The sequence below is a fragment of the Aspergillus luchuensis genome, chromosome 6 (assembly GCF_016861625.1).
Source record: "Aspergillus luchuensis IFO 4308 DNA, chromosome 6, nearly complete sequence".
NCBI lineage: Eukaryota > Fungi > Ascomycota > Eurotiomycetes > Eurotiales > Aspergillaceae > Aspergillus > Aspergillus luchuensis.
Genome location: NC_054854.1, coordinates 2,593,749 through 2,616,233, shown reverse-complemented (window position 1 = coordinate 2,616,233; position 22,485 = coordinate 2,593,749). Strand labels below are relative to the sequence as shown.

Here is a 22,485-nt window from a genome sequence, read left to right as displayed (position 1 = left end):
TACTAGATGAGAATATTGGAATCTACGTGGTCTAGAAAATAGGATGCATATTTTAGGAGACATGATCGATACGTGAAACTGAAATACGCGTTAAGACGAGGTCATGATAAGATACTAGGAGTTTACAAACAAACACTGCTGATCTGTCTGAAGCAAAACCAATTTGCTGGGATATCCGCTACAGCTGCTGCTATACTATCATGTACATTCCGGAACTTCGCGAGCAAGAAATAAGAAATAGAGAGGGGGAAATCTCAGTCCGTGTCTCGCAACTTAGTTGAAGCAAATAAGAGAACCCGCAATTTGAAACCCCACCAACATGCCCGTATTGCGCCAAAACTCACACCCGTTTCCGGTTGTTGATCAATCAGTCAATCAATGAAAGCCATGACGTTGTTGCTAACATCAAGATGGAGAGATAATGAGGATTGTAGAACAGATTAGGTTGTTCGTGCCGAGACATCCTGCATCAGAGGTGCTCCCTGATGCTGTTTTGCGCCCGATTCCTTTTTGTTCCTCATTTAGGGGATAGGAGGAAGAGGAGGGAGGGGGGTATAAGATAGATTCAGAGGGTAGATATGAGGTATTATCCAATCACCGCATAGCACCCTGCATCAACTGCTGCCGGAGGAGCATGATCTGGCTGCGCTCCATGGGTGGGAGCGCATCGATCGCAGCCTGCGGCATACTGAGGACTTGCTGTAGAAGCTCTTCCTGTCCTGGCATAGCCTGCGGGGGTTGTTGCGGCGGTGCAGCGGCAGCGAAAGGAGTGTTGACCATTGGAGGCGTAGAAACCGGTCCCGGTACAGCGGAGAAGGGCTGGAAGGCTTGCGCAGCGGCAGGAGGGGGTGCAGGTGCACTAGGTTGGCTCGCTTGTTCCACCACCGAGCCGAGGGCACCGTAATCGACCAGGTTCATGAGAAGCAAGGCTTGGAAAATTGCGTAGGCGAGCTGAGGGGCTTGGCGTAGCAGTTCTGTCGCTCTGGCGGGATCCGCCATGACAAGCGACTTCATCTGGGAGAGGACATCGAGGAGCTGGTTCGGCGGCAGGGAAGCGAGTGTCTGGGAGATGGCGTTGGGGCAATCGAGGTGCGGGGGAACTTCGACACCTGGGGGCAGAGGAGGGAGAGGCGCGGACTGTTGCTGTTGTTGCTGTTGAGAGCCGTCTTGGACAGCGGGTGCAGAGAGCTGGGAGTAGTCGGGGGGTATGGAGTCCTTTTCATTGTTGTGTGGCCAATCGACCCGAATCTTGCGGCCCATGATCTCGTAGTCGTTCAGGTTGCGGACAGCGGAGGCGGCCGCATCGGCGTCGGCGAAGTCGGCGAAACCGTAACCTTTGGGTTTACCAGTCTCGGGGTTCATCATCAGGCGGAACTTGGTTACTGTGCCGGCGGAGCTGAGGATGTCTTTGACTTGTTCTTCCGTGAGGTCTGGATAGTGATGGGTTAGTTTGATGCCATTGGGGTGGATGTGGGGGACGCAAGACAAAGGGAGGAGACATACTATAGGGGATATTCCCCAGGAAGACACTCTTTCCGGCTCCGGGAGCCATGATGGTGGTTGAGGAGAAAAGAGGGGATGGTATAGATAGGTGTTTTGGTGGTTGAAGAGGAGGTGTTGGAGATAGGAGGAAGATGCGCGAGGGAGGAGGTGGGAGATTCTCGGGAACCCGGAGACAAGAAGCTGAGAAGAACTAAACAATGCCCTGGGAGGAAGACCCGAGAAGCAATGGCAACAAGTTCTTTGAAGTAATGGGAGATGAATGAAAGATAAGTCCGTTAGAGCGAAGATGATGTCGAAAAGCGGCAGCATCTGCCAAGGCGGTGACGAATCGGGCGATTGATTTGCCGCGAATTCGAGCTTCCAAAGCGACGAAGCCAAAGTGACGCCGCTTACACCAATCCTCTTCCCCGTCTCTCCCTCACCTTCATCTCCCCCCATCATCATGTCCGGGAACCCTAGGGATCAGTTGCACAAGCTCCAGATGGCCCTCCAAAACCGCCGCGGCGGTTTTGGTGGCGGCTTCGGTGGTGGTAATCCTCGCGCCGGCATGGGCCTCGCTACCTTGTTCCTCACTGGTCTTGGAGTATATGCTGTTTCCAACTCGCTGTTCAACGGTGAGCTAATTCTCGTTCATAATCGGTGGAAATAGGGTCTTTACTGACGGCTACTACAGTTGATGGTGGTCACCGTGCGATCAAGTACTCCAGAGTAGGTGGTGTCAAGAAGGAAATCTACAGTGAAGGTACGCATATCCAATGTGCTGCATTCGGCTTCATCTAACAAGTTATCCTTTTAGGAACTCATCTTCGGATTCCCTGGGTCGAAACTCCTATTATCTACGATGTCCGCGCAAAGCCGCGCAATATTGCTTCCCTTACCGGTACCAAGGACTTGCAGATGGTGAACATCACCTGCCGTGTCCTGTCCAGACCCCGTGTCGATGCCCTCCCCCAAATATACCGTACCCTGGGACAGGACTTTGACGAGCGTGTGCTTCCGTCGATTGTGAACGAGGTTTTGAAGAGCGTGGTGGCACAATTCAACGCCAGTCAGTTGATCACTCAGCGTGAGAACGTTGCCCGCTTGGTCCGGGAGAACCTTGCTCGTCGGGCTGCTCGCTTCAACATTGCCCTGGACGATGTGTCGCTTACGGTATGCTAATCCTGCTTTTACTTCTTCTCTTACCCACCTCGCTAATACCTGCCATAGCACTTGACCTTCTCCCCCGAATTCACCGCCGCCGTCGAAGCCAAGCAGGTTGCTCAGCAGGAAGCCCAGCGGGCCGCGTTCCTGGTCGACAAGGCCCGCCAGGAGAAGCAAGCATTCATTGTGCGCGCTCAGGGTGAGGCTCGTTCAGCCGAGCTGATCGGTGACGCCATCAAGAAGAGCAAGAGTTACATCGAGCTGCGGAAGATCGAGAACGCCCGCCACATCGCCCAGATCCTGCAGGAGAACGGTGGCCGGAACAAGCTGTACCTGGACAGCCAGGGACTGGGCTTGAACGTCAACGCGGGCTCCGACGATACGAAATAAGCGGATGGATGGACCGATGGAGAGCAATGGGGACTTTGTTAATGGTGTAGCAAGACATGGCGCTATGAAGATCGTCCGACAGGACGACAGGTGAATGGAATCGGGTACTTGTACAAATAGTTATTCTCAGGTTCGAGCAACGGCGATCAGTTTCTCTTCTCTTCTACATAAGTCGGGTGGTTACAGTCAGTGTACGAAGCTATCGTGTAATATTGATGTTCAGTTGCAGCGGAGCTGCGGCGGGGACGAATGCGGCGGCGGAAATCTCTACCAGCGGAATCATCCACCACCAGTTCAACCCAGTAGAACATATCATCTACTTGGAAACTTACACCAATCCAACCCCAAAACACCTCTCCCATAGTCAGATTAACGGTAAGTCTCCAGAAACCACCCACACCACACCACACCACACCACACTTCACCAACCCAACCCAGCCCAATCCAATTTCTCCCCGCTCAAAATCAGATCCTCCCCACCCCGCCGCCGCGCATATCCAATTACTCCCCCACCATCCTCACAACAACCAACTAACCCTTTCGTTAAACCAGACATACCAACTCACCAAAATGACCGACCCATCCACCGACCCCGTAATAACCTTCACCCAAGACCCCAACATGGCCCTAAACCTGGACCTAAACATCCAAGAAATCCTCCTCGCCGCATCCACCCACAACATCCCGCTCCTGCGCCGCCTAATCCGCGAGAACCAAACGCCCGGAAACCCCGCCAACGTCAAGGACCCGGAGACGGGATTCTCTCCGCTGCACGCGGCCATTGCTGCGTGCGAGGAGGAGGGGGAGGAGACCAATGATGCCGAGAAGCAGACGAATGGCGTGGACACAAATGCCGATGGGGACAACGCGGGCGGCGTCGTCGAAACCGTCAAGTTTCTGCTCGGCGAGGGCGCGATCTGGAATGATCTGGATTTGAATGATGAGACCCCGGGATGTATTGCGAGACGGTTGGGGTTGATGGAGGTTTATGAGATGATTGTGGATGCGGGCGTTCGGGCGGAGTTGTTGTTGGGGAGGTTGGAGGAGGGGTGGGAGGCGTTGGGAGATGATGATGATGAAGACGAAGAAGAGCAGGAGGGAGAGGGTGTTGAAGAAGCAGCTACTACTGCTGTTGAAGCTGAGGCTGAAGCTGCTACCACTGAAGAACAACCAGCAGCAGCAACAGAAGACCCCTCCGTCACGCAACCGCGCTACCTCGACTCGAACCTAACCTTCACAAACGACCGACTTCTCGACAGCGACCAAAACGGGGTGATGATGTCGTGGGAATCCACCATTATGGAGAAGTCCGCGGCGAAGCTGCTCCCCACCCCGGGGCTGCGGGTCATGAACATCGGGCACGGGATGGGCATCGTCGATACGTTTTTGCAGTCGCATGGCCCCAGTGAGCATCATATCGTGGAGGCGCACCCGGAGGTGGTGGCGGAGATGAAGCGTAAGGGGTGGGATCAGAAGCCTGGAGTCCGGATCCATGAGGGCCGGTGGCAGGATGTGTTGCCTGCATTGGTGGGCGAGGGAGTGGTGGTTGATGCGATTTACTATGATACGTTTGCCGAGTCGTACAGTGATTTCCGGGAGTTCTTTTCGGAGCAGGTGATTGGGATTTTGGAGCAGGATGGAGAACATGGGAGTGGGCGTTGGGGATTCTTTAATGGGATGGGCGCTGATAGGCAGATTAGTTATGATGTTTATCAGAAGGTGGTAGAGATGGATCTGTTTGAGGCTGGGTTCGATGTCGAGTGGGAGGAGTTGGAGGTGCCGGCGTTGGAGGGTGAGTGGGAGGGAGTCAGGAGGCCGTATTGGAGGATTGAGAAGTACCGGTTGCCTATCTGTAAGTTTATGGATTGAGGTGGTTGAAATTTGGTTGGTGCTGTTATAGTACTATATAGACATTGCTTGTGATGTATCTCCATCTATGGCATCTTGCTTGGGTAATCATGTACACACGCTCTCCTATAACCCTTCTGAATGGATCCCAACGCCTCTAAATGCAAAATCCTTATCCCATGAACCGAATAAAGCAAAAACTGCAAACCAGAACAAATAGTCGTCAATCATACAGCCTACTGATACAGCCGAACGCCTTATAACTGGATGAGGTCTACCTCGGAAAAGTCGGGCGGACTGCGGCTGAAGATCGTGTGGCATTTCCCATCCAGCGCCTGATACTCGTTACTGATCCAGATGTGCTTGCTGAACCGCTGCGTGCGGTACACCTCGTCGTCACTGACCCCAAGATCGTCGCGAGGGATCCAGATCACTGGTCGCTTGGCACGCAATGCGTCATGTTGAAAGGCACGTTGAACGAGCTGATCACGTTCGTCGGGTGTCAAGTCCTCCAATTCATCGTGGATGCCGGAAAAGAGCGTGGTCCCAACGTTGCGCGAAGGAGGGCCTTGGGCCTCGGCGTCTTGTGCGATCCTGTCGCGCAGACGCTGGACACTGGGTACTTGAGTATTGGAGTGGGCCTTGTAGTATGGTGACCGCCGGTTTGGTGATCGTTCAGCCCAGGATCGACGCTGCGGTCCGAGATGCGGCCTATGCATGGTGTGGTGATTTTGCCGCTCGGGGGAGGAAGACTCAAGCGTCTTTAGCTCGATATCGTGCGACATTCGGTCAATCTGATGCTGACGATGTTCACGCTCAGCCAGCTGGTGCTCGATAGTGTCATTCGGATCCTCTTCCTCCTCATTAGGGAGACCTAAGCGGGTTCTCTGGGCCCGAGCGAATTCCTCATCACGGCGCACCGCATCGTCCTCCAGCGTGATGGGCAGGTAACGGAACAGAGGCCCAAACGCGTCATTCAAGAGGATCTGATAGCCGGCAGTCAGGATGAGGACAATGATCATGATGATCGCCTGTCCTTCACAAGCAACTTCGCCCTGCGTGTCCCGGACCAAGAAGAACAGTCCGATCAGACTGAGCTCCATGACATATAGACCGGTGAACAGCTGATTGATGGCTCGAGGGAAAAGCAGTCCACCCGTATCGAAGCGGAATTTGGTCACGTAAAGCGTATTATACCGGTAGACGAACCAGAAGAGACTGAACGTGATCACGTTGAAGATCAGGATAAGAGGTGCAATGACACAGTAGATCAACCCTAAATTCGAATTAGCAAAAGACGCCATCGGGAGAGTAAGGAATCGGGCTTACCAATGGACGCAAGCGTGGTATACACCGGAAAGAATGTACCCCATTGCATCTGATTTAGGTTGGTTGTGCGGCCCCATTTCTTCCGCGCGGTCTTGTCCAGAATCGGTGCGAGAATGAACCAGCTCACCAGGTTGACGATCTGGACCAAAGCTCCAGCACTCACTGACATCGCCTGAAGAATCATGTACGAGAAGAAGTAGTTGCTAGACGAGGGAATATTCTGCGCCAGAAGTTCAGGCCAGCTGGTAACGTCGGTCACGTTGCTGATGATGGTCGAAAAACTGGACGAGATGGTAACAACAAGGAACAGTTGCACGAACAGGAATGCAAAGTAATAGTTTTGAACGGTCAGCTCGACGGCCATACCCGTGGAGAGACCTTGTGTTCGACTAAGAAAGCGAAGGATTAGGGGTAGGATAGCCATTAGGATAGCGAGGAAAAGTGCAGGCAACACACCCTGGATGGCAGAGATAAACCATCCGGGCAATGTAGAAAGCCAGGATAGCCAAGTAAACGCAGCTTCCAGGTATGACAGCTGAGAAAGCAGACCAGTGAACGCCACGGGAATTGCCCAGCCTATCACCATCCCACAGACAACGGCGATAATGCCAAACGTACGCAGATAACGCTCCCACCATTTGATCGACATGTTGTCCCAGATGACGTCGTCTGGTGAGATCTCGACGAGACGAGGCGCCATCTGCTTGGGAACGTGGTGACTGACGGCCTGACAAGCCATATGTGCGGCGACTTGGTGGTTGAACTGGATAAATGCTGAATTCATATGGGGAAACTTCTCCGGATTCTGCTGGTCAATTTCAATCTCCAGGTTCAGGCGCGCCAACTCCTTGCGACAATAGTCGATGGTGTCGACCTTCTTGCCGATGAGCCACAAAGATGGCATCCAACTGAGGCCGAAAATCGGTAGTCGCATCGTATCGCGATCTTTGGGTCTGATGTATTTCTGCCATAGCGGTTCTCCGAAATCCTCGTTGTCGAAGCCTTCATTGTAAGCAATGGGATACTCCTCACCCTGTACCCGGTCGCCCTCCTTGAATCCTCTTGGATTGTCGGAGGGGATCTTTTCTTTGATTGAATTGCCGCTTTCAGAGCCAGAGGCCTCTACATCCTCGTGTTCCACAGGAGACTCTGGGGCCGTGAGGGGCAGTTCATCAGGCTCACTGCTCGTCTTCGAATCCTTGGACAATTGGCTTTTCCAAAACGGCCTTTTCGGTCTAGACGCCGGTCGCGCTTCTGATGCACTAGCCTCCGGGGTGAGCTCGGCATGATCGCGGGGATCTGTCGACCAAACCTGGGGCTCCCCATCATTGGCGTCGTTGGCTTCATTAGTTTCAGGTTCTGAATGGTGAGGAGGAATGACCATAGCGTCGCCCGGCACAAATCCACCTGATCGGGCCAACGTTCCGTCCAGTCCATGCTCGACTTTCTTGAACCCCCCAATCACAGATTTTCCCAGCTTTCCCATGCCCTGACCGACTGCCTCTGCTGCCTCGACGGCAGGGTCCAACGGGTTTAGTCGTTTCTTTGGCCCTGGCTGTTCCGGCTTCTTCTTCGATTTGGTACGATGCAGGATCTGGTCGAGAGTGCGAGCTTGGTGGGGATTGCCGGAGCTGACACCCCCATCAAGCGCCAGCACTGAAGCCTTCCTGTCGGCGTCTTTCTTCTCTTTTGTCTCCGCTGTGTTTGGGTTCTTTCCGGCTTTCTTGGCTTCAGCTCTCGCTTGCTTCAGCTGAGCCTTTTTGCACTTGATAATTAGGTCGGTCTCAGCAGCCTCAAGTTTCAGAGCCAGCTCATCGCGCTGCTTCACCTTTTCGTTGAGATCGTCAAAATTGCGGTTAATCCAGATGTTTCGAATTCCTCCCGGGAAGACATCAAACAGTGATTCGAGGGCCTCTACAGAAAGCCAGCTTTCGGGGATGGCTGTAACTAGAACAGTTGTCGCGGACGCTCGCAGTCGATGTTGGGGGGACGTCAAGTAGGCCTGCCGGAGACGGATATACCCTCTGAGCTCGTCAAAGAACACGGCGCAGACATAAAAGATGGCGATGACAGCCATGACCAGATGGCCCCAGTAGCGTGATGTATGCTCAGGTTTGACGTTGCCCCAGGCAAGCTGATCCAGACCAGTGACGTTCCATTGGCCATCCGCTGCTGTACCATTTTTGTAGCTCGTGTCCTTGCCGCCAACTTTATTCAAAGGCAAAAGAACTGGCAGAATTAGACATCCTAGGGGGATAAAGATCTTGAGAAGCATGCGCAGGTAGCGGAGAAAGAAGTAAGCGTCGAGGCCACATTTTTGTATGAACTCAGTGCTGGAAGTGCGAAACACGGGGACGATCCATCGAAAGAATCCCGGCGGCGATGGTTGCGTACGTTCCCTGTCTGAGACTAGGTAGGTTCTTGGTTGACTGGATATCGATCAGCTTCAGTCATGTCTCCTCGGCTATAGTTACAGGTGGATCACTTACTAGATACGAGTGAGCTTTCCCTTGAGTAGAATAAAGAGGAGGAATTCCACAGCAAAGACAACGATGGCAGTGGTTAGGGAAGCAACGAAAGTTCCAATGGAGATACCCTCCTTATCCTTGCCACTGCCGCCGGCGTGTTCCAGCGCCGACCCCAAATTTGTGGTCATGGTGAGGGAGCAGCGAGCACCACTTGGTAGCTCGGAGCAGGTGGTGGTGGTGGCTTATGGAGGTAAGGAGCCACCAGAAAGGTGATGAATGAAGTCGCAGTACTTAAGAGAGTTCTAGATTTTGACTGAAGGGAAGAAGAAAGAAAGGTGCAGACATCACGAGGGAGGACAGTTATACAATTGAGTAAACAGCACGTCACAAGCGAGGGCGACAAAATTAGTCGTAACGGTAGCAATTAGCAGTGCTCCATAGACGCCCATGAGATGAGGGCGGAAGTGGGGAGAACCAATCAGTGCATGTAAGGGGATGAGATGAACCACTGTTGGTGAAAAGACAGCGCTAACAGAGAGCAAAGACCGGGGGAATTGTCTAAATAAAGAGACAATGACCACAAGGGGGGGTGGATTGGGGGGGAATTAAGACCAAGCCAGATAATGGAGCTGCAGCGACAAAAGCGAAGGGGAAAAACGTGTTACAGATAGAAAAGACCAAACAATGACAACAGTGGCACCCACTTTGCAGCTCCTTCCCACCAGTCAGAGAAGCGTTTGGGGGGCAGCCCAAAGGCAGCAGGGCAGAAGCGCCATTTGATTTGGGGATGGCCGATCCTCACCGGGATGACATCAAGGCGCCTGCCGAAACTGCATGGCGCTTCCTTAGCTGAACACTTACCGTCTCACGCGCCAGGGTGGGTGCTTCATCCGCTCTGGGGGTGGAAAGTGACTGTCTTAGTGGCCTTATATTGTTTAAAATCGGTTACAGTCTTTGTAAGATAGTATTGAGATGGCGCGTACTACTACAGCATGGTATATTGTGTTCAACAAAACAGTCAAATTCTTCAAGAAGGGAATAGAATGAGAATAAGGGGTGAATCTTTCATTCTTCGTTGCTTTTCCAGTTCGGTGGTTCCTGCCTGAATAAGGAAGGTGTGACCCTGGCCCTGGTGACCCACTGTTCGTTCCTAATTTATGATTGGCTACCAGTAGAGGAGGTGGCGGTGCATCCCAGCCCTAAATGGTTCCATCCCCACCAGCCACAGAGGTCATGTGGTAAATGTGGCTTTCTGTCACGCTGTCCCAAACAGGAAACCACTTTACGCGGTGGACGCGTTGCAGCGCGTTGAGCTCGACGAGAAGAGAATTTGTTTTCCCTTTCAGGCCCACTTCGAATTTGTGCCTCAAACTCTCCATCGCAACCACAATCATCCACTCCAATCCACTTCCCACTATTTTCCTCTACCTTATCACTTCCCCTCACCCCCTCCTCCGTCGGTCCTTTTTTGGTCCATCTGTTTGTGGACTTGTCTCTTCATAGGACCGGCTCATATCATGTCGTCTCCAGCCTCCTCTCGTCGTAGGGGTCGTCCTGCTAGGGATTCGGCCGTCTCCTCTCCGGCTCGCTCGACTCGCTCGACTCGTTCCCAGCAACAACGCCAAACCAGCAGTCCTACCCCGCTCGGTGATGAACAATTACAGACTACCCCTCGGGCCTCGAGGCGCATTCGGGGTGATGCGCCCGTCCCTTCCTCCTCCCCCATGTTCTTCCAGTCCTCTCCCATGAAGGGGAACAGCAGCAGCGCAGAGACTCCCGATATTCGAATGGACGAACCGAGCTCCCCCGTAAGAGCTTCTTCCACAATGGATGATGGCGAAACTACCCCACGAGGAAACGGTGTAGCTGCCCTGCGAGGTATATCCAGCTTGATTCGATGAACCTTTCTTAAAAATGCTAACATGTAAACAGACTCATCCCCCATCCGATATGTCTCCAGCTCCAGTCCTACCCGTTCCATGGGTCGCCAAGCAGGTCGTTCAGACATTCCCAGCAGCAGCAGTGGCTTGTTTGTCTCGTCGCGCTCCAACGCCGATGGTCACCGCGGCACCTCTCGTCGTAATGACCTTCATTCGGGCGGGTTTGGATCGACCCCCAGTCGCCGCCGCAGGATATTCGTCGACGCCAACGGCATGCCTACTGCCGATGGCGAACCACAGTCTGATGCCACGTTCTCCAACATTCATCCGGATACCTCAGAGGCTGAGGCCTTGGGTGGCAGCTCCACCCGCGTGATCTGGGGTACCAACATCTCCATTCAAGATTCCATGTCCGCCTTCAAGAACTTTCTTTACAACTTCGCCACCAAGTATCGACTGTGGGCCGATGGAGCTACAGAAGATGAGACCCGTATCATGGGAAATACTGCAGAAGAAAGAGAGTACATCACCATGCTCAACACGATGCGTCAGCTCGGTGTCACCAATCTCAACCTCGATGCAAAGAATCTCAAGGCATACCCATCGACCCAGAAGCTGTGGCATCAACTTCATGCGTATCCCCAAGAAATCATTCCTCTGATGGATCAGACTGTCAAGGATGTGATGGTGGAGCTTGCTGGCAAGGAAATGCAACGCCAGCGCGCTCATGCCCGTTCCAACCACACCAGGGATCTCAGCTCGGCACCCGCCGTGCCCAGCTCTGATGCTCTCATGAGTGATGCTGCTCGGGCTCCTCCGGCTGAAATCCAGGACCTTGTCCAGGAAGTCGAGTCCAACGCGTACAAGGTCATGCCTTTCGGCCTTGACTCTACCGTTAACATGAGAGACCTTGATCCCGCCGGTATGTTGATAAACCACCTGGAATGATAGTTCAGTGCTAACGTGCCTTAGATATGGACAAGTTGGTGAGCATCAAGGGTCTAGTGATCCGGGCCACACCCATCATCCCCGACATGAAAGAAGGTGAGACTCATGGCTAATTAATTGGTGCTCCGATACTAATATTTTTTCCAGCCTTCTTCCGCTGTCAGATTTGCAACCACAGTGTCCAAGTCGATATTGACCGTGGTCGTATTGCGGAGCCCACTGTTTGTCCTCGTGAAGTCTGCCAGGCTAGAAACTCGATGCAGATTATCCACAATCGTTGTGCTTTTGCGGACAAGCAGGTTATCAAGCTGCAGGAAACTCCCGACAACATCCCCGATGGCCAGACCCCTCACTCGGTTTCGCTCTGCGTGTACGACGAACTTGTTGATGTTTGCAAGGCTGGTGATCGCGTGGAGGTAACTGGTATCTTCCGATGCAACCCGGTGCGCATCAACCCCCGCCAGCGGACGCAGAAGACACTTTTCAAGACCTATGTCGATGTTCTGCACGTCCAGAAGATCGACCGCAAGAAGATGGGTATTGATGTGTCGACCGTTGAGCAAGAGTTGTCGGAGCAAGCAGCCGGGGATGCCGAGCAGACGCGCAAGATCACTGCCGAGGAGGAAGAGAGGATCAAGCGCACCGCCAGCCGGCCCGATGTGTACGAGCTTCTCTCTCGGTCCCTGGCGCCCAGTGTCTACGAGATGGATGATGTCAAGAAGGGTATTTTGCTACAGATGTTTGGCGGCACCAACAAGACGTTCCAGAAGGGTGGCAACCCACGCTACCGTGGTGACATCAACATCCTTCTGTGCGGTGATCCGTCTGTCGCCAAGTCGCAGCTGCTCCGATATGTTCACAAGATCGCGCCGCGCGGTGTCTACACCAGCGGCAAAGGTTCATCGGCTGTTGGTCTCACGGCCTATGTAACCCGCGATCCTGACACCAAGCAGATGGTTCTCGAGTCCGGTGCTTTGGTTCTCTCGGATGGCGGTATTTGCTGCATCGACGAATTCGATAAGATGAATGAATCGACGCGCTCTGTTCTACACGAAGTGATGGAGCAGCAGACTGTGTCCGTTGCCAAGGCAGGTATCATTACCACCTTGAACGCTCGCACCAGTATCCTTGCCTCTGCGAACCCCATCGGCAGCAGATACAACCCGAACCTCCCGGTCCCACAAAACATTGATCTTCCTCCCACCCTGCTGTCTCGATTCGACTTGGTTTATCTTATGCTCGATCGGACGGACGAGCAGGAGGACCGTCGCCTGGCCAAGCATCTGGTCAACATGTACCTGGAGGACAAGCCCGACAACGCAAGCAGCGAAGAGATCTTGGTAAGTTGTGGAAGAATGCGACATGACATGTGTAACAACAGCTAACCTGTTCCCTCCGCACAGCCCGTCGAATTCCTCACAGCCTACATTACCTACGCCAAAACCAAGGTGCACCCCGTGCTTACCCCCGCTGCCGGAAAAGCCCTCTCCGATGCGTATGTCGCTATGCGCAAGCTTGGAGACGATATCCGGTCGACAGATCGCCGTATTACCGCCACCACGCGTCAGCTGGAATCAATGATCCGACTGTCGGAAGCCCACGCACGCATGCGCCTCTCCTCCGAGGTAACAGCCGACGACGTGGAAGAAGCCGTGCGCCTCATCCGGTCGGCCATCAAGCAGGCCGCCACCGACTCCCGCACCGGTCTCATCGACATGGGCTTGCTTACCGAGGGCACCAGTGCCAGCGAGAGACGCAACCGGGAAATGATCAAGCGCGGCGTGCTCTCTGTGGTGGACGAACTGGCTGGCTCAGGTGGCTCGGCTCGGTGGGCTGAAGTTTTCAGGCTTCTGAACGAGCAGAGCAGCACACCCCTGGATAGCAACCAATTCAGCGAGGCAATCTACGCCTTGCAAAACGAAGGCATCGTGAATGTCATTGGTGAGGGTGCGCGGAGAAGCATCCGGCGCAGTGCACAAGCAATTGCCTGATCTCTCCCCTGCCTCGACGGTGGACTAGCTGATGAGACTACGATACCATGGAACTACATAATTATTGGATGGGTGCGAATTACATTTATTTATTTCTTCATCACATGTCATTATCTGGACTGCGGAGACGGTGTCTGGTGTTGGGTTGATTGATACGTATTGCAACAGAACAAACCAATGTATCTAACGGGCATTATCAGGGGATTTCTAAACCCAATGCAAAGACGTATGGTTGGACATGACTAGTCTTTTGGACGTTACGGAGCAACTCCTTCTAACTTGAGATGGAATATTAAGCTAAAAGGTCTCGCCGCCCTTGGTTGTCTTGTAGGGCTCCTAGCAGCAGCCTCTTTCAGCTCGCTAGTACTAGTGTAACTGCCTGGGCGAAGTTTCTCACGCTTTGACTACTAGCCTGTCTTTTGTCTTAGATTACCGTATGAGGATCGGTCCTGGTGGCGGAACACCGACGGCCAATGCAGGGTTACTAAAGGTGTTTTGAAAATACCACTTTGTGCTATTGCGAGAACGAACTACTAGTATCTGTGAAAGTATACTGTTGCCACAGTTTGACCTGGTTCTATAGAAATACTACTAGTGGCGACTAATAAATAGCCTGCCTCCAAGGTCCTAAGTATATATTAGCAGGGACTAGGCCGGTGGGCACTGCGGTATTATACAGAAGGGAATACGTGACTTGAGAGTGATCTCGGCTCCGATTGAATTTGCCCTATACTGGGGAGGTAATGCATGTTTGGGAGAGTAATTTGTAACTCTCTGCTGAATCTATAGATGTATGTCGGACTGAGGTAGGTTAGATAGAACGAGTCGAAGCCCGCTAGTATATATACGGAAAGTGAAGGCATTGATACGATACATCAAATACTACTAATAATACTGAAACGTAGAGGGTGCAACTGGTCTCAACGGTTCATACAGTCCCGTATTATATATTGAATTGTTAATGTGAAGATGATTCTTTTTATCCTTCTGGTACCTCTTAGTTTATATGCGATTACATACAAGAAACAAGGCAGACGAACAGAAGCCTGCCAGACGTGAACTAGTACTACTGCACCAAATCAAGTATTCTAGTAGATCTCCTCACAGAATACATCGGAAATCTACCCAATAGACTCGGATTGTTCCGACTCATAACGTGGGCTGATATAGACATATCTCTAGCAAGGGTCCCTGTCCGACCTGCGCACATTATGACTAAATTCATTACCGGAGTCAAGCTTCGAGGCAAGTAATCTGTGACATAGAAGAATGACACACGGGTCATACGTAGACGAGAACGGGAATAGGCTACTTATAGTCTAGCAGATACCAGATACATACATACATACACAAAATAGGTCCATCCTGTTGATTATAACAGCTAAATGGGGAATTTACTAGCGTGCCGAAGAGGAGTTTCATCTTAACCTCTGTATTGTCTTTGCCGGGGCGATGAAGCCGATTGGTTCTGGGAGTAGGCCCCAGTTGCTGCCGCGGCGATGATCGAGGATCCAGGCCTTGATGTTCCTGCACGTTTAGCTAACGGTGGCGTTAATGGGGGTTTGGATTGTGTTACTGTTACCATCTGGCTGCAGCCCGGTGAGACATCAGAACACACACACACACACACACACACACACACACACTACCTATGGAGTACTTTCTATAAGTGGTACTTGGTCTTGTGCTAGCTGGGAATGAAACCAGGGAGCCTTTTCCGGGTCCTAGTAGACTAGTTACTCTAGTAGATAGATCAGCGGGCAAGACGGCGAATTAAGATCGGTATGGGGTGAGACGGTTGGCATGTGAGACCACCATCTCTTAGTAGTCTAGCTGTTATCCAATGGTGGAAGGTAAAAGTACTAGATAACCGTATCTTATAACAATTTCGGAGGGAAATTGGGTTACCGGTACCGTTGATATGCGATTATACCCATCCCCACTGACCGTACGTGCAAAATGGTGAATTTGCAGAGCTTAGAGGTATTGGAAATTACCCGGACGTATAACATGGGATGGAATTGGTGAAAGGATGACCTCGTATCGATAGCAAAGCACTGGCTAGTCCCGAAGCGGGAAAGCGGTGATGAGGGAGAGCAGCACCTGCGCAATCGAGTGGCTGAGAATGCATCAAGCAACGGTAGTCATCCAAGCTATGATTTAGAGCAGTTTTTAGGGTCTTCTCCATGCAAACTGGAGCATGTCTGTCATTCTCCCCGATTCCCCGTAACATTGGCGTGTCTTGTCCCTCCATTGGCACCCTCTTTTGACATGCGATTTTTACCTAGGAGATTGATATGACCCAATGGTAATGGCACGGGACTGCAATCGCAGCTCGGTATTACCGGTACCAGACCCAAAGCAAGGGCCAATCTTGGGGCCGATAGCGTTATCGGGAGGAGTCACGGGTTGACGTCGACCGGGCCTGAGGTCTCCGCCATCCTGGGACGGGTCTTTAGCAAGCATCATGAGCTTCGACCGGCTCTTGTACATAGTCGACTTCTCTTGTCCGTCTCCACTGCTGGCTCCCTGCGCCTTCGTCTAGTAATTAGCATCATTTCGACCAGATTAGGTCCTTTTCCTTTTGCTACTCTCTTTCGATTTTTTTACTTTTTTTCGGCCCCCCCTCCTCTCTCAGCTTTCTTTTTTCTGTTCGCTCTCTCTTTCTCACGATTTGCCTTTACGTCAATCATGATCTTTTCTTCCGACCTCTAAACAGCTCTCCCAAAACATCCACCAAATCGTTAACGCCCCTTACTCACAATCTACTTGCCTCCTATTTCTATCCCAAGAGCTTAGTCAATTGACTTATTCACTATGAGGTGTGTAGCTCTTTTCCAAACTTTCAATCTAATTGGATCGCCCAGCTGACTGGTTCGTCTCTTGTCTAGGTTCGGGGAGCACCTCCGATCTTCTATGATCAAGGAGTACTACTGGTACTACATTGCATACGAGGATCTGAAGAAGGCTCTCAAAACCGGTTATGTCACCGAGCCTACGCCCGAAAACGCGAGGCCCGACCGCCAGGCCTGGTCGGAGGACGATGAGAAGCACTTTGTGACCCTGCTGGAGAGCGAATTGGACAAGGTCTTCAACTTCCAGCGAATCAAGAGCGCGGAGATCGCTCGTCGCATTCAAGCCAGCGAGACGGAAGTCAATGATGTGGTTTCCCGCTTGGATAATTCCTCCAGCTCTCGCTCAGACAGCGCCTCAAATTCGCGTTCCAGCCGGAGGCCCCCTTCCGACGAAGACTTCTTGTTGCTCGAGCAGGTCTTGAGTGACATCATCGCCGACGTCCACGATCTAGCAAAGTTCACCCAACTGAACTACACTGGCTTTCAGAAAATCATTAAGAAACACGATGTACGCTTTGATTCTCATGCGCTGCTAGGATCGCAATTTCGGTGCTAATTAACTTGATTATAGAAACAAACTGGGTGGCATCTGCGGCCTGTCTTTGCTGCGCGACTCAATGCGAAGCCGTTTTTCAACGACAATTACGATGCGCTCGTCGTCAAGCTTTCGAAGCTTTACGACCTTGTCCGTACCAAAGGTAACCCTGTCAAGGGTGATTCGGCCGCCGGAGGCAGTCAGCAAAACTTTGTCCGCCAGACGACCAAGTACTGGGTTCATCCCGACAACATCACTGAGCTGAAGCTCATTATCCTTAAGGTATGCGCGATAACACCTGTCAAGTCCTACGAGATCGTTGCTGACAAGAGCAGCACCTTCCTGTGCTGGTTTTCAATCCTAGAAAAGAATTTGAGGAAAAAGATGCCGCTATTTCATCCATCTATTATGATAATACCGATACATGGGAGCTCTACCAGGGTCGCTTGAAGAAAACCGAGGGAGCGGAAGCCATCCGACTGCGCTGGTATGGTGGCATGGAAAGTGACCAGATCTTCGTGGAGCGGAAGACCCATCGCGAGGACTGGACGGGAGAGAAGTCTGTCAAGGCGCGTTTCTCACTGAAGGAGAAGCACGTTAATGCCTATCTTTCCGGTCGCATGACCGTGGAGAGCATCTTCGAGAAGATGCGCCGGGAAGGTAAGAAGAGCGAAGAGGAAATCGACAACTTGGAGCAACTGGCACGGGAAATCCAATACCGAGTCATCACGCGAAAATTGGTCCCTGTGACCCGATCTTTCTACCACCGAACCGCCTTTCAGCTTCCCGGAGACGCTCGCGTGCGTATATCTCTCGATACAGAATTGACAATGACTAGGGAGGACAACCTCGATGGTCGCAGCCGGGCGGGAGACAATTGGAGGCGGATGGATATCGGCGTGGATTGGCCTTTCTCCCAGCTCCCTCCCGAGGACGTGGAGCGCTTCCCCTATGCCGTGTTGGAGGTAAAGCTTCAAACGCAAGCGGGCCAAGAGCCACCACAATGGATCAGAGATCTGACGGCCAGTCACCTGGTCGAGGCGGTGCCCAAGTACAGTAAATTCATCCACGGCACGGCCACCCTCTTCCCCGATCGCATCAACCTTCTACCCTTTTGGATGCCGCAGATGGACGTCGACATTCGCAAGCCGGCTACTCGCAAGTTCGGTATCCAGCGGCCTCCGGCCAGCGCACCTTTGTCCACCACCGAAACACCCGAGGATGACGAGTCGGACGAGGAAGACTTGAACGAAGCACGCTGGGTCGATAGCACGAACACGGCTGAGGCCACGACTGCCGATCAAGAAGCCCTGTTTGCCGATACCGATGGAAACGCCTTGGATATAGAGGAGCGAATCGCCGCCCAACCGCTCCCAGGTGACGAGGATTACCCGTTATACGATTCGGATGCAGAATCGGTCGATTCGGACGAGTTAGAGGAAGCGCGTCGTGTGGGTGGAACATACTACTACAAGCAGTTGGCAAAGTACTACGTCCACAATGCTGGAAATGCCATGGTACACTGCTTCACAGCGCTCATCCCGCGCCCGCGTCCGACCAGCATGCCGCCCCCGGAACAGAATGGAATCGCCGTCATGGGCAACAAGCGCACGGTGAAGCGCTTCCAAGCTCCCAAGGGCAAGCGTAAGTCAATCCACATTCTTTGTATCTTAGCACCACCTTCCTAACAGTCACAGGCATCCATGTCCCCGTCCGCGTCGAGCCAAAGGTCTACTTTGCCGCAGAACGTACCTTCCTCTCGTGGCTGGAATTCTCCATCCTCCTTGGTACAATTGCAGCTACACTGTTGAACTTTGGAGATGACTACATCACCTTCGGATCGTCTTGGGCCTTCACCGTGCTGGCTGCGGTCGCCCTTCTATACAGTCTCATGCTGTACGTGTGGCGTGTCGACAAGATCCGCAAGCGCCGCGACGTCAAGCGCGTATACTACGAGAAATGGGGACCGACGGTCGTCGGTCTCGGACTGGTGGTTATCGTCATGGTCAACTTTGGTCTCCGGGCTCGCCAAGCCGGATTCTTGGCTAAAGATGGAGACCTTGACGATGCTCCTCACGGAGGCGAGCTGTGATGCTTCTTCGAATTCTGGGTATAAATTGTTCTGATGAAGCAATCTATCTGAATGAGTGAATCCGTTTCGTTTCTAAGTTATCATCATTATATTATCCTCTGCCCTTCTTCAGTTGGAAAGGCTGAAAGAGAAAGCTGTACTGATTCTCATGGTCTGATTGTACAAAAGCTTGTGTATGATTGTTTCTTTCAGTTGTTCCGTTCAGATACCAGATCCTTTCCTGCGCTGTCCTTGATGTTGGTTTAGTTGATGTGAGGTGGAAGAAACAGAAGAGAAGAAAGCACAAGAAATTGATGACCGATTGTATGTGGTTCTTTGGTATGTTAGCATAGCAGTTGACAGACAGTAGGTAGTTATCAAATCACTACCAGAATAAATTGACATACAACAGTAGCAGTTTTTTTTCATCATTAATGAAGTCTTTCATCTCATGCATCCATCATCTCGTAATCTACCAACTAACCACCACTGCAAACAGGCAATACTAGTTAGTTAGTATTTATTCATCCATTTCCGAACATCACCACAACTAGTGCCTAGTGAAATAGAAAAAAAGATCACGGATTCAAATCCACCACCGGATTAACCGTATCCTCCAAACTGATCGCATCCGGATTCGACTCTCCCACCCCGGAATACCGATTAATCCATCCCAGCACCTGCTGATACCAAACAAGGCTATTTTCCTGCCCGGTGACCCTACACAAAACACAGCCAAATTAGCAAAATACCCCCTTTCTCGAAATCGCCATCCCATTAAGGGATGGAAAGGGAAAAATAAAGAAAAAAGGTATAAAACGTACCAATGATCCTCATCCGGGAAATTCAAAAACCGACTAGGCACACCCCTCTCCTGCAACGTATTAAACAATCCAATCCCATTCGCCACAGGAATCCGATAATCCATATCGCTGTGGATGACGAGCTGGGGGGTACTGTATGCGAGGACGCGGCTGGGACCGGATGGATCCGTGTTGTGGAATGCGTCGCGGGCTTGCCAGAAGGTGCCGTTGAACTGGATCATAATTTGTGTTAATATTATGTAGTATAATATATTATGTGTGTATAGGGGAGGAGAGAGGGAGGGGGGTTGGGGTTGGGGTTTACCTCATGCTCAACAAACCACAACTCATCCGTCTCGACCCACGCATCACCAATAAACGGACCATCATGGCTAACCAGCGCCTTGAACTTGCGTCCAAAGTCATCGCCCTGGATCCAGGTGATCATGAACGCGCCGAAGCTGGGGCCCGCGGCGACGCCGTTGTCCGTGTCGATGAAGTCGTAGGTGTCGTGCACGTATTGCCAGGCTTTGGTTAGGTCGTCGAAGGCGGCGCCGGCTTTAGTGGTTGATTTCATATGTTAGCTGTGTGTATAAGAGGGAGAGGGAATTAAGGGAATGGGCATACTCCAGTTCAGTTGGATGGCGTCTGTGAGCTGTTGGCCGAACCCGGTGCTCCCCGTGGGGTTTGGTTGGACGACGACGTAGCCCTGGTCGGCGAAGACCTTGGAGTGCCATTTCTGGTTCCAGGTATCGGCCCAGGCGTCTTCGGGGCCGCCGTGGATGAGGAAGGCGAGGGGGTATTTCTTCGATGGGTCGAAGTCTTGGGGGTAGGTGAGCCATCCTTGGAGCTGGGGTGGGGTTAGTATATGTTTTTGGTATATCATTGGGGAGGGAGATTTACGGTAGTCCAGTTGCCGTCAAAGTAGAACTCTTCAAAGTCGGAGGAACTGAGACCGCTGAGCTCGGGGTCGATCTCGTTGGCTGAGGCCAGTGTGTTGATCACGCCGTCGTCTGGGCTGGCGGTGTAGACGCTCCAGCTTGTCCAGAAGGCGTTGGATGTGACGAGGAGCGTAGAGTTGGATAGGACGTATTGAGCCGATACGGTGCCGCTGTCTGTGAAGTTTGTGGGCGTAAAGTCGTCTCCTGCATCGCTTGGGATGGCGAATAGTCTGGTTCGTCCTAGATCTTGGCTTGCCACGACGAGGTTGTCATCGTCGATCCATGTCACGGAGGAGGGAGACCGGTCCCAGTCCTTTGCAAGGGGTGTGATGGTGTCATCGGTGATGGAGTACACGTATAGCACGTTGCGGTCCGACTCGTATGTATTGGTCGCCATTTGGAAGTATGCTATTTTATCGCTGCTGGGGGAGAACACGGGGTTGTTAGATTCGCCTTCAACTCCCTCCGGGGTTGCAGAACTATCAGGGCCGTTAACGGCAAAAGCAGTCGCGGAGCCGTCGTGCGGAACGAGATAAACATAGGCAGCCGTGTTGTTAGCAAGAGGCAGCTCTGGGGCTTTGCTCTTGAAGGTAACCCAATTGCCGTCAGGCGAGAGGTCATAGTCGTCGTTGCCTCCAAATGGAGGGAATGGGCTTTCGGCACCCTTGACTGGGTTGACCAGGTTCGTCAATCCCCCTGAAGAGGTGTACTGAACACTGCCGTCATCGCTGGTCGAGCTCTGCAGAGTGCCGGAGAATACGGCGTGGGAGGCGGTGGTCAGGTAAGTGTCCCAGTGGCGCACAAAGATGCTGTCGTAGATGCGGGCTGTACTGGGATAGGTCTCTGCGAGCTGATCGTTGTAGGCCGTTCCATTGGGATAGGACTTTCCACGCAGGATGAAATGCACGTCACCGGAATCTGTCACGGTTGATTTGATGCCGAGGAAACCGGCGGAGAGAGAGGCTGCCTTGTAACTGCATCAGGTAGGATTAGCATCGGCTGGCAGAAGCATCGTTAAAAGGCCTGAACCAACGCGTTTGCAAAGTCAGAGGTGTCCGCAATCCACAGCTCCACGCCACCGGGAATCTGGGCATTGGTGCTGTTGATGTAGAGGAGCGTAGAACTGTCCGAACCAAGCCAGATAATCTCCTCAATGTCGCTATCATCGGTAAGAGTGGTGATCTCGCCTGTTTCCAGGTCGATCAAGCTCCACCAGGTACTGCTAGAATGACTGTCGAAGGACCATTGGGAGGTCGAGAATAAACCAGTGTCCTGGTCGTGTCAGCGTATAATGCTTTGTTGTGTAGCTGGAATTGGCAATCGACATACACCGGACGGGTTTGGTATGACTTCACCTCTCTGCGGGGCACCGATCATCTGTCTGTGCAGATAGACCTGTTAGCCATGCACAATCTGGTCAATTTACAATGTTCTGAAATACTCACTCCGGGGTCAGGGCTGACACTGCGGAGGCCGCAGCCGCCGTGATGGACAGCCACCGAAGAGCACCCATCCTCGAGGACTTGATGTGATTGTCGGGGAAAAAGGAGTGACTGGTCCTCGAGCCAAGATCAGCATGACATGGCTGCCAGGATCAATTTATGCCCAGCGGAAGGGTGGGAGTTATCTCCTGGCTGGCTGAATGTCGGGCTGAGCTTCACGAGCTGCCAAATCGGGGCCAGCTTGAAGCAAGGGAGGGCCGGAGGAACAGCCCAAGCACTGTGCTGACCCTGCCGATCTGAGAGAACCAACTGATCCCATTTGTTAGCGGCCTGCCATT

The 22,485-nt window shown here is 52.4% G+C and overlaps 7 protein-coding genes across 7 annotated transcripts; 4 read left to right on the top strand and 3 right to left on the bottom strand.

Moving 5' to 3' along the window:
* Positions 1-594: 594 nt before the first annotated feature.
* Positions 595-1,552, bottom strand: AKAW2_60868S (putative polyadenylation factor subunit CstF64; the record flags this gene model as incomplete). The annotated part of the gene is made up of 2 exons (XM_041693041.1): positions 595-1,430; positions 1,504-1,552. 2 exons carry the CDS (start codon positions 1,550-1,552, stop codon positions 595-597), a joined length of 885 nt encoding a protein of 294 aa, XP_041546366.1.
* Positions 1,553-1,945: 393 nt separating this feature from the next.
* On the top strand, positions 1,946-3,036 carry PHB2 (prohibitin subunit PHB2; the record flags this gene model as incomplete). Its single annotated transcript, XM_041693040.1, has 4 exons — positions 1,946-2,117; positions 2,177-2,245; positions 2,300-2,655; positions 2,713-3,036. The coding sequence occupies 4 exons, from the start codon at positions 1,946-1,948 to the stop codon at positions 3,034-3,036; spliced, it is 921 nt and encodes a 306-aa protein (XP_041546365.1).
* Positions 3,037-3,606: 570 nt separating this feature from the next.
* rmt2 (protein-arginine N5-methyltransferase) lies at positions 3,607-4,905 on the top strand (the record flags this gene model as incomplete). The annotated part of the gene is made up of 1 exon (XM_041693039.1): positions 3,607-4,905. The coding sequence occupies one exon, from the start codon at positions 3,607-3,609 to the stop codon at positions 4,903-4,905; it is 1,299 nt and encodes a 432-aa protein (XP_041546364.1).
* A 236-nt stretch (positions 4,906-5,141) lies between these two features.
* AKAW2_60865S (putative DUF221 domain protein) lies at positions 5,142-8,869 on the bottom strand (the record flags this gene model as incomplete). Its single annotated transcript, XM_041693038.1, has 3 exons — positions 5,142-6,160; positions 6,214-8,642; positions 8,703-8,869. 3 exons carry the CDS (start codon positions 8,867-8,869, stop codon positions 5,142-5,144), a joined length of 3,615 nt encoding a protein of 1,204 aa, XP_041546363.1.
* Positions 8,870-10,198: 1,329 nt separating this feature from the next.
* AKAW2_60864A (MCM DNA helicase complex subunit MCM4) lies at positions 10,199-13,500 on the top strand (the record flags this gene model as incomplete). The annotated part of the gene is made up of 5 exons (XM_041693037.1): positions 10,199-10,559; positions 10,614-11,483; positions 11,534-11,605; positions 11,657-12,849; positions 12,913-13,500. 5 exons carry the CDS (start codon positions 10,199-10,201, stop codon positions 13,498-13,500), a joined length of 3,084 nt encoding a protein of 1,027 aa, XP_041546362.1.
* A 2,817-nt stretch (positions 13,501-16,317) lies between these two features.
* vtc4 (putative vacuolar transporter chaperone (Vtc4)) lies at positions 16,318-18,982 on the top strand (the record flags this gene model as incomplete). The annotated part of the gene is made up of 5 exons (XM_041693036.1): positions 16,318-16,322; positions 16,392-16,863; positions 16,927-17,172; positions 17,226-18,534; positions 18,588-18,982. 5 exons carry the CDS (start codon positions 16,318-16,320, stop codon positions 18,980-18,982), a joined length of 2,427 nt encoding a protein of 808 aa, XP_041546361.1.
* Positions 18,983-19,539: 557 nt separating this feature from the next.
* Positions 19,540-22,218, bottom strand: dppV (dipeptidyl peptidase DppV; the record flags this gene model as incomplete). The annotated part of the gene is made up of 8 exons (XM_041693035.1): positions 19,540-19,681; positions 19,786-19,997; positions 20,090-20,322; positions 20,392-20,614; positions 20,668-21,679; positions 21,739-21,977; positions 22,035-22,086; positions 22,151-22,218. The coding sequence occupies 8 exons, from the start codon at positions 22,216-22,218 to the stop codon at positions 19,540-19,542; spliced, it is 2,181 nt and encodes a 726-aa protein (XP_041546360.1).
* Between the last annotated feature and the right edge of the window lie 267 nt (positions 22,219-22,485).